The sequence below is a fragment of the Miscanthus floridulus genome, chromosome 18, assembly GCF_019320115.1.
Source record: "Miscanthus floridulus cultivar M001 chromosome 18, ASM1932011v1, whole genome shotgun sequence".
In the NCBI taxonomy this organism is placed as follows: Eukaryota; Viridiplantae; Streptophyta; class Magnoliopsida; order Poales; family Poaceae; genus Miscanthus; species Miscanthus floridulus.
The window spans coordinates 23,616,576-23,627,997 of NC_089597.1; the positions used below are offsets into that span (position 1 = coordinate 23,616,576).

An 11,422-nucleotide genomic window follows, 5' to 3' on the forward strand; every position below is an offset into this window, starting at 1 on the left:
CATAGCATTTCTTTGTAGATACTGTAAACAAATCTATTCATGATGCCATGTTGAATCATAACACAGCTTTCTTGAACACTTTCCACAATACCATAAAGGAGGTGTTTCATGGATATCCAATTGGTTAGGTTAGACCGACTTATTACAACATTCCACATCCGTCGACTCAGGGGACTAATCAAGTCGGTACTAGCCATCAAGAGGCAGCACTAGCTGGCAATGATGATGCCTAGGCAGTTCAGAGCTCATCTGAGCAAGCTTAGGGTACTACTACTAATCATATATAGTATAATCCTGAATCATCAGTGCAGCATGTGCAATAGCCGATGGGGCAAGTTCAGAATCAAATGATTAATTTTGGCACATCAGGCCAAGTACCGTCGTCGGCTCAAAAAATAGCACCATCAGTTCAAAGAATTCATAGAGATATAGATCCCAATATTTACAACTAGAGACTTCAAGCAGTAAATTAGCAAAGGACTCAACGGATAGAGATTCCACAAGGATATCATTATGGTACGGATTATAATGCCCTTCATATGATTCCAAATCCAGGGTATCAAGGTACCCAAAATTTTAATCCACAGATGGGTCAACAATTACAAAGAAATCTAGATTCAAATGCTGATGAGTTGTTGTTGAGAGTGACCAAAATGATGAAGAATCAATTCGGCTTAAAACCAAAAGGGCAGTCTTTTCGTACAAACGTCCATATCCAGAGTGGCATGATTTGGTTGCTTTTCCTATAAATTATAGACTTCCAGAATTTGCTAAGTTCACTAGCCAAGATAATACAAGTACAATAGAACATGTCAGTTAGTATCTTACTCAGTTGGGCAAAGCATCCATTGAAGAGGCTCATCGAGTTCATTTCTTCTCCTTGTCCCTGTCTGGACCAGCTTTCACCTGGTTCTTATCGTTACCAGTTAATTCTATTACCAGTTGGACTGACCTAGAGAAGAAATTTCATATATATTTCTATACTAGGACAGAAGAAGAGAAAATCATAGATTTGACGTCCATAAGGCAAAGAACTAATGAATCGGGTGCTGAGTTTCTTTAGAGGTTCCGAGAAACAAAAAGTTTGTGCTTTTCATTGAATCTGACTGATGGTCAGCTAGCTAATTTGGCTGTCCAAGGAATGTTGCCAACGTGGAGAGAAAAACTACTTGGGCAAGAGTTTGACAATTTAGGTCAGTTGGCTCAATGGGTGGCAGCACTTAATAGCCAATTCCAGAATATGCATAGAGATACCCGATTCTAGAAGAATGCCACGATTGATGAAGCTTATAATCCTTATTTAGTTGATGATGATAGTGAGGATTATGAAGAAGAGAAGATTGCTGTAGCTGAATGGAATTGAGTTAAGAAGACAGTGATGGTACCAAATCCTTGGGGAAAAGGAGTTGAAGAAAGCTATGATTTTGACGTCACAAAATCAGACAAGCTCTTTGATTTCTTGCTTGAGAGAGGATAGATCAAGTTGCCCACCATTCATGTTATGTTACCTCCTGATCAGCTGAAGAATAAGAAATTCTACAAATTTCATAACACTACTTCTCATTCTACTAATGAGTATAGAATTTTCCGGCAACATATACAGAGGGCTATTCAGCAAGGGAAGCTTAAATTTGATACACCTCGGAAGATGAAAGTTGATGATAATCCTTTCCCAAGAGATCAGAATATGGTTGATGCTAAGTTGCTCAGAGAGAAGACTAAAGTTCTAACATCAACTAGGGCCAAAGAAACTGGAACAGTTGATCCAGAGATGCAAATATCGACTGATGAATACAGAGAAATTAAAAGGCGTTGTGACCAACAGAAGTGCCGATATGAGTAGGGAGAGACGTCAAGAAATGGGGTGATGAGACCACGTGTTACATCCTAAATTTTGTTGAATAAATGACAACGACAAAAGGAAAATGATTATCAGTGTTGGTTAGAAGAGAAAGAATACCAGCGTCAACAAGAAGAAAAGAGGTATGAAAGATAACAAGCTAAATCACATTGGAATTATCCCTTTTTCAGACATTGTTGGAATAAAGGTTTGAAATTACCTACTAGAAATAATTGCCCAGAGTGTAGTGAACAATATTGAGAGTTTAGGCAATCTCAAGCCAACAGCTGATCTATCCATGCTCAAATTAAGTATCATCATAATATGGATCAGCGCTTAAAAAACAGAAGTGTTCGTGATTGGCTTGGGAAGCGAGTTGTCGATCAAAATTGGGCTGATTATGAAGAAGAAGATGATGAGGAAGAGTATGTTTGGTAGGAATGGCAATGGTATCTAGGAGGTTTAACAAGAAGTCAGAAAAGAAGGGTACAATATCTAAGGAATAGAGAGCTAGAACAGGTTCAGAAACCTAGTAAACCTCAAGTATGGCGTGCTAAACAAACAGCCAATAGGGGTCAACCATCGGTTAATATTCAAATGATTTTTCTTTTGCCGTCAGAATTTAGAGCTCCAGCAGATCAAGAAGTTTATTCAGATTTTGATGAATCAGAATATGAGGAGATAGTTGTCAAGTTGACAGTGACACAACAAGCTATATTTGATAAGCCAGTCAATCATCAGCACTTAAAGGCTTTATATGTAAAAGGTTTTATTAATGGAAAGTCGATGAGCAAAATGTTGATGGATGGGGTGCTTCTGTTAATCTTATGCATTATACTACTTTTCACAAGCTTGGCAAGGGACTAGGAGATTTAATTGAGATTGGCATGATGCTTAATGATTTTAGGGATAATGCATCCAAGACCAGGAGGCAATAAATGTTGAATTAACAATTAGAAGTAAGACTTTGCTCACCACATTCTTTCTCATTGATGGAAATAGTTCATATAGTTTACTCCTTGGTCGTGATTGGATTCATGCAAATTATTGTGTGCCATCGACTATGCATCAATGCTTGATTTAGTGGCATGAAGATGATGTTGAGCTGGTTCATGCTGATGATTCTGTGAGTATAGCAACAACTGATCCAATGTATTGGAAACTAGAAGATTTCGAGTGTTTTTTTGGCCTCCGCAGCCTTGTGAGGCTTATGAGGTTGCTTTGATTGCACACACACATGGCACTTAGAACCTTTGACCAAATTAAATTTTGGGATTAAATTTAGATTTGCAAGCCAGGATAGACAACCAAAATTAATATGACAAAAGGCGTGAATGCTAAATATTTGACTCATTAGGGATAATAACATTGTTCACAATCTTATTACACACATCATCATGCAAGGATAAGCGGAACAAGCCTCCGCAATCATAACCTTTACCAACAAAAGTTCCATACTTTGACAGGACAGATTTATTGGCCTCGAAGACAATTTTATAACCATCTCGACAACATTGAGAGTCGCTAACTAGATTCTTTTTGATGGAAGGGACATGCCGCACGTTCTTCAACAGCACCGTCTTTCCTGAAGTGAACTTCAGAATGACCATACCAACACCAAGAACACGCGTATGGAACCCGTTCCCCATCAGCAAGGCTCTAGTCTCGTCGACCTGATAAGAAGAAAATAAAGAAGTATCAACACACACATGAATATTAGCCCTAGTGTCCATCCACTACCCAGGGGAATGACAAACTGAAAGAACAATATGTAAAGAATTACCATACCTAGATGTTCCTCCTTCAGTCTCGCTAACAACCATGTTTGCAGATTTCTTCTCTTGCTTAAATTTGCGGTCTGCTCACGAACTTGCCCAATGCTCATCACTCCCTACAAACAAAGCAACCACCATCTTTGTTGTTCTTTTTCTTCTTAAAAGTGGTTGTTTGTTTTGGCTTCGAGTTGTTCACTTGCTTGTTCTTCTTCTTATTACGAGATGCATTATTGTTTTTTCTCTGCACCATAGTGGCAGCAGAAGACTCAACTCCTTTTTCACATGTGTCTTTTGCTCTCGCCGTCTTCTCAACATCAAGAGACCCAATAAGCTCAGCCACGCTAAACGTTTGTCTCTTGTGTTTTAGGGAGATAGCAAAATCCTTCTAAAAAGGTGGCAGCTTAGCGATAATACCGCCGACCACAAACTTATCGGGCAACACACATGGAAACTATTCGAGTTCCTTAGCCAGTGCCTGTACCTCATGAGCTTGTTCGACCACAGAATGGTTGTCAACCATTTTATAGTCAAACAGCTGCTCCATGGTGTACAACTCGCTATCGGCGTCAGAAACTCCGAACTTTGCATCAAGTGCATCCCATAATTCCTTGCCTGTCGTGCAAGTGATGTAGTTGTTCTCATACTTGCTATGAAGTGCACTAATTACGATGCCTCGAAATAGGTTATCGGCTGCCATGAACATTTGCTCCTCCTCAGGAGTAAATTGTTCAGGCTTCCCCTGTGCAGCGTGATAGCAGTTCATAGCAGTTAACCACAACACCATCTTAGCACGCCATATCTTGTAATTTGTTCCATTAAAATTATTTGGGTTCAAAGCAGCACAGCAAAACCACTAATAGAAAATTGCCTAATATCAGGTTTTTGGATTGTTAGAAATTTAGACATTTTCATGTTAAAATTATTTCAGAAAAATAATAACAAATTTGTGATGACAAATATGTGCACGTGTGTGATTTTACTACCGCTTAGATTAGTAGCAAATATGTTCATAAACAACATACTGATCATAGCGAAAATGAGATTGAATTTAACCAATTTGAAAATAGAGATGTACCCTGCGGAAGGACCCATGCTCAAGGCACCGGTGGCTCCAGTCCCACTCATGGTGAGTTGCTCGAAGTCACGGACCACAATCGGTGCCCACACACCTGAGCAGATGTCACAGATGTAGATGCCGGTTTCGAAGGCTTGCTCTCCCAACTCTCCGTACGCGCAGAGGATCGGGTCGGGAAAACTTAGAAGGCAACGCTGTAGTGAGAAATGGAAAACACTAATTGACTATCTTAGGATTTTCCAAACTAGGAACTTTAAATGATAGTTCTATTGTTGTTATGTCCTTTCCAAGATGTACGCAGTGCAGTCCCTCGAACGTCCACCGGAAAGTAGACGATCCGAGGAAGAAGAAGAAGACGTCTGTAGTCACCTAGAAGAAGCGAGCAGTCACAAATACGCTCCCCAAAAACCTGATCGCCCACACACCCGAGCATATGTCACATATGCATACGGCGGTTCCGAAGGCCTGCTCTCCCAACTCTCTGTACACGCAGAGGATTGGGATGGGGAAACTTAGAAGGCAACGCAGTAGTGAGAAGTGAAAAACACTAATTAACTATCTTAGGATTTTCCAAACTACAAACTTCCAATGATAGTTCTATTGTTGTTATGTCTTTTCCAAGAAAGATTGGTACATATATATATAGGGAGGAGAACTCCCTACCTCCATATCAACTAGTAATATGGTACTAATTGACGTTGCACCTTTCACCTCTACTCATGGACTTAAACAATAAACACCATGTTCGCTTGATCGTTTCTGTGGCTTATAAGCCGGCTAATGCTATTTTGTTGTGAGAGAAAAACACTATATAATGGCTGATAAGCATGGCTAATACGATCAAGCGAACAGAATGAGCCCATTAAGAAACACATATATTAGACCTTTGAGATTTATTAGAATTTCTTCATATGGATTTAGAGAATTTTATCCATATAAATTCTAACACGACGCGTCTCCTTTATTGGGCGTAGCGTGGGGGATACGTCCGTTCTTCTGGACGCCCAAAACCAATCAATACCATTTTCATGGCACAATTATTTTTAATTACTTAATTATACAAAGTGACGTAACACCTGGCATCGTTAAACTGTCCTGTTCAGCTAGGACTCCGCCGTTTTAAGCCATATGCAAGCGATAATTTTTCACATGCAGATGCATCAGGCAGTCAAAACGGATTCAAAATACACGGAAGTAGCTACGACTGTTGATAACTATTCTATCTCTTTTTTAAGAAAAAAACTATTCTATCTTTAATAACCCGTAGAAAAAATATCCTCTCTTTGATAGCATGGGGCTCTTGATGAAATTAAACTCTCAACGAGTCCTTATAAAAAAATCAAAGAGAACTTTGATCATTAATTAGTATATTAAACTTATATACTGAATTTTCTCAAAAGTTTTATACTGAGTATTAATTAGCAGTGTCTTTCGGACATTAGACAATAGTCATCCATTTAGCTATAATTTAAGAGCATATTGGTTTGTGACCACAGGTTAGTCATGCTACATTGTTCGGGCTGTCATTTGGTTCACTGCCATAACTATAGTGCGCCACATCTTTCTTAGCATTTGTCCCACATATCATAGATTTATTTTCTTACCAAACTTTCTTGACCGAGGCAGTACTTGTTATTGTACTATGCTTAGAAACGAGTAACTAGCTACTCCCTCATCAATTAGGAATTAAATCAACATCTAGAGTTGTCATAATTCAAATTATTTTAAGTTTGATCAAATTTATAAACAAACACTAGTATTTATGATACCAAATTAGTATAACTATATATATCATGAAATGGATTATACTTGTATAGTATCATAAATATTGTTATATTTTTCTATAAAGTTAGTCAAACTTAAGATACTCTGGATGATTTTAGGAATTGATTTATTTTTAGATGGATGAAGTAGAAAAGTAGATATCTTTCATAAATGCCTTGGTAAAGGATGTTATATTGGTGTCTGCCTACATGAACCTGAATGTTACCTTCCATAAATGCCTTGGTAATGGATGATATATTGGTGTCTATGACTCTACGACGTGCATGAACCTTTGTATGTTGAAAATCCAGGCTGTTCAACCACCAATGAGTTAACTATAAATCCAATTATCCAACTATATATTTGTTACTTGTAAAGAGGAAGATGCTCCCTGAATTATAAGCAGAAACCCCGATTTTTGTATTCAGATTTCTCAGCCTCGGATAAAAAGTGATTCTTTGCCAAACTCTTATTACCATTTGATATTCATCCTATGAGGCATTTTATTTAAAAAGGCGCAACCTAGAAAAATAACCACAGAACAAATGGGTTATTTGTAGATATTAGGATGAGATCTTCGGAGTTTCTTCTCTTCTAGAAACAACTCAAATGGAAGATTCCACTAAAAAATGGAAGATCACATGAAAAGCCTCCTCTTTATGTTACCTCAGGCCCTAGAAAACTTGATCATTTGTAATGGTCTATCAAACCTACAGGTCATTCCAACAACAACTTCGTTTTATTGGTGGTGGCGCAAAAGCAGGCTTAGTGTCTCCAAAGAGGGCAACCGGAATTTGGATGGCGTAATGATCTACTTTGAGTGGAACTTGTGGAAAGAAAGGAACTGAAGAACATTTTGAAAAGTGGGTCTCCAACCAATTCAATTAGCTTACATTATTCAGGGGGATATCAGGCAATTTCGTTAAAATGCTGGGGCTCTAAGGATCATGGATCGTTATGCCAATAGCTCAAAATAGTTCCTCCAAGCACCACTCTCTTTTGTAGTAGTAGTTGTAGGGGAGGTGTTGTTAGTCCCCAAAGCAGTTGCACAACTGCATGATTTTTCCCTTTGGTTGTTCTTTGTTTTGTATTGGTGTTTTCCTTTCTAATAATATACTTATCGATGTTTCACCACCGATAGCCTGCCACGGGTTCCCGGGGCAGTTTGTTCGGGCTTCCGCGTATGCAGAACTCAACGGTAAACACGAGAGACAGTCGATTTATCCTAGTTCGGGCCCTCGACCGTAATCGAGTAATAGGCCTACGTCCAGTTCGGCGTTATCCTTTGCGTTGGATTGATTGTGGAGTGTTGTCTCTAACTCTCTTCTCCTGCCTGCCCATCTAAGGAGCCATGCCCTCCTTTATATAGTCAGGAGGCCAGAGTCCTAGTCGGTTTACAATGTAGAGTCCTAGTAGAATTACATGGTAGTATTACTACTAGGATTACATGGGAGGAATCCTAATCAAACTAGATCTCCTCTCTTCCTTGCGGTGTATCCCGTGGGTCCTGCATCGATAATACTGTAACTCGGCAACTCTTTTGCCAATTTTTCTAAATTTTTTTTACCATTTAGATGGTTAAAGAGGTCCACGTACTACATTAAATGCAAATGAATCCTCAGTCTTTCAACTGCATGCAAATGATATGCATGACCTCAGAACAAATGCGTTCTTTGGAGATATTAAGATGAAATCTTTTCCAGAGACAACTCGAGTGAAAGATTCCATTAAGAAAAAAAAAGGAAGATTACATGAAAAGCATCCTCTTTGTGATAGTGATACATTGATATTACCTCAGTCTCAAATCTGTTTTGATATTTTAATTCAAATCTTAGTCTCCAAAAAAGTATCATTGCACATTTAGTCAGTCGACAAGGCCCACATACATTAAATGAAAATGAATCCTCTGTGTTTCAACTGCATGCATGCATGCATGTCAGCTGGTGGATGCTGCATGCGTCCCTCTAATCGCGCGGCAAACCAAAAAAACAAAGAATCAGTTTAAAGGGGTACTTAGGTAATCTTACCTCCACTACTACTAATTACTAATACAAAAATCTTCAAACTTCAGTTTTTTTCCGCTGGAAATTGAATACAGCTTCGGTGACGACTTTGTTTCCCCCCACTTTGTACTGCCATATACCCATACCCCGATCGTTTCCACTGGCTCGCTAGACGCCAGCGCTCCCAGGCCCACTTCCACTGCTGCGCCACGCCATGGTCCCCCCGGGCGGCGCCGCCGCCGCGTTGCACGGCAACCCGCCCAGCCCGGCGGCGAGCCGCACCAATGGCTACGCCTACGAGAGCCGAGTTCTCATCGCCCTGCTCCTCGCCTCCGCGCTGATGTTCTTCTTGACGTACCAGCTCTTCGGCCCCGCCGCGGCCACCGCCGTCGTGGTCCTCTTCCTCGTCTTCGCTCTCGCCGCCCATCGTGTCAGGATCTCCCGCAGCTTCCCCTTCCTGCACCTGTCGCTCCCCGCTGGTTCCGCCCATCGTCGATGGTTCCGGCCGGCCGCCGGTACGGCAGAACCAGGGATGGACGCGGCGGCGATCTCGGCGCTCCCGGCGGCGTTCGGGTACAAGAGGGAGCACGCCGCGACGGGGTGGGCGCAGTGCGCGATATGCTTGGGCCTGGTGGCGGTCGGCGAGGCCGTGCGGCGGCTGCCGACGTGCGGCCACCTGTTCCACGCCGGGTGCATCGACCAGTGGCTGCGCGCGCACGCCACGTGCCCGATGTGCCGCGCTGCCGTCGGTGCCGCCGTGCCGGAGTTGCCGGTCTAGCGGCGGCGGTGGTATGGCACTAACTCAATCAGATCGTAGAAAGTCTGGTTTTTTATACCAATCCTCTTCGTTAGGTCTGAGTTTATCAGGATTCTTGTGACAGGCTCATGATCGTTCATGACGGCATGAAACAATTTTCATGCCAAGCGATTTTATTTTAAATATAATCCGAGACTGAACTTATGATGTGTGAAATGTGCACAATAACAACACCACCAACAACAAAGCCTTCATCCACATGGAAGAAAATGCCCCAGAACCTTGAGGGGCCGATTCTGATTAAGTTTAACTAGCTAGCCGAATGGCCACAAATTATTTTACAAATCACATAATTTTGTCCGTGAGACACATAGGGACATGTTTGTTTCATAGCTACATAAACGATTTTTAGAAGCACCCAATAGCTTGAAATCGATTTCTAAAGGCCGTTAGTATTTTCAATCATCCCTAGCAATGTCCTCTATTTCTCAGGGACGGCTAGAAACACCCTCGTCTCTAGCATTTGGAAATGTAGCTCACCTCTAAAAATAGGTACAATACAACAAATTGATAACTTTTTCAAATTAGGTTAGACCAAGATAAACTTTATATCTACGTTGTAGCTCTAGGAGAGATCTATAACTTTATAGTTGATGACTTGTTTCATTTGAAATCATTGTCCAAAAATTATGTTTTAAACTCTTTGATTTCGAATTTCAATTTTTTTTTATGAATGACCTCAAATGAAGAGACACCCCAAACCAAAGTTGTAGAATTCAACATGATCTAAAACTTTGAATTTTATAATTTTTTTCATTTGAATTTGTTCAGTTGTTAAACGATTCAAATAGGATCTGTCTATTTGAAACTTGGGTGATTTGACCCCCTCTGATCACTCAAGCAATTTGAGGGAACAAATCACACAAATAAAACAAAAAAATCTGAGTGATTTATGTCATATGGTCACACGAGTAATAAAAAAAGGACAAATCACTCAAAGATAAATGCAACCAGAATTCAAGTGAAACAGGAGAACAAATCACATGAATTATACATTCCCAAATAACCCATCATCCACACGTGAGCCAAAAACGTGACATAGTGAGGCCATTTCATCTAACATATTTTACAAACAAAAAAAAGAAAAGATGAATTTTCTATGACTGCAAAATACAAAAAAAGTCAAACAGAAAAATAAAAAAACAAACTTAAGAAAATCAAAATAAAAAATCAATGTATTGCAAAAATAGGAAAAAAGAAAATCACAAAAACAAATCAAAATTGGTTCAAACAGAATTTGTTCTCTGTACTGCAAGAACAAAGATATTCAAAAATAAAATTAACAAACTACAAAAATCAAAATTTTCTATGGAATGCAAAAACCAAAAACTATCTGCAGCCATTTGATGAACCAAACAGATAAAAAAATTAAAAAATCTATGAAAAAGCAGATCAAATAGAAGTCATAATCCACTAAAAATTGACGAATCCTGATAAACTTAGTACTAGATGAACAACTGTAAGTGAAGTTGAAGTCTACTGTAACTACAAAACTAATCCAAAATAAATGGATAATTGCAGAAGAGAAACTATGACATGAAAGCAAAAATGGATAATAGTCAAACATCTTCAAAACACTTATATATATATAGGAGAAGATCAGTACCTCAAATTCTAAAATATGACCAAATAAACAAGAACACCATCAGGAACCACCTCCATATCATGCTCTCTACTACATTGGAAAACAACTCTGCATCCACATCCTCCACCACATCCAGCTCCAACTCAACATACCAGATAAACGAATGAACAAAATTTGAGATCAAAACATCAATAATGACACACAATATAACAAATGGACAGAAAATTAGAGCATGAGAATTGAAATAAAATAGATCAATTGTATCTGTGAGTCTTGCTACAAACATGTTGTTTGGCAAAAATAACTAATGGGTAAACAATCTAAATTTAATAGAAAAGAACTTCAAGAAACAAAAAGAGAATAAAAAACTAGCACCAAATAAACAAAATACAAAAACCAAAATTTTCTATGGAAAGTAAAACTGAAGAGATTCTGAGGGCATTGCCTGAAACAAACAAATCAAAGTAAACATACTCCATCCAAACTATGAGCCAAACATGTGCCTAATAAACTTTTTTCACTTAGTATTAGATACATCAATAATAACTAACAATTACACCTAA

General features: G+C 39.3%; 1 protein-coding gene across 1 annotated transcript; it reads left to right on the forward strand.

Annotated features, from left to right (window-relative positions):
• The first annotated feature begins 8,671 nt into the window (after positions 1-8,671).
• Positions 8,672-9,235, forward strand: LOC136520543 (RING-H2 finger protein ATL66-like). Its single transcript, XM_066514098.1, has one exon. The coding sequence runs from the start codon at positions 8,672-8,674 to the stop codon at positions 9,233-9,235; it is 564 nt and encodes a 187-aa protein (XP_066370195.1).
• Positions 9,236-11,422: the final 2,187 nt, after the last annotated feature.

Excerpts from the sequence above, each read along its gene's own strand:
- LOC136520543 (XM_066514098.1), top strand. The coding sequence starts at position 8,672 with ATGGTCCCCCCGGGCGGCGCCGCCGCCGCGTTGCACGGCAACCCGCCC.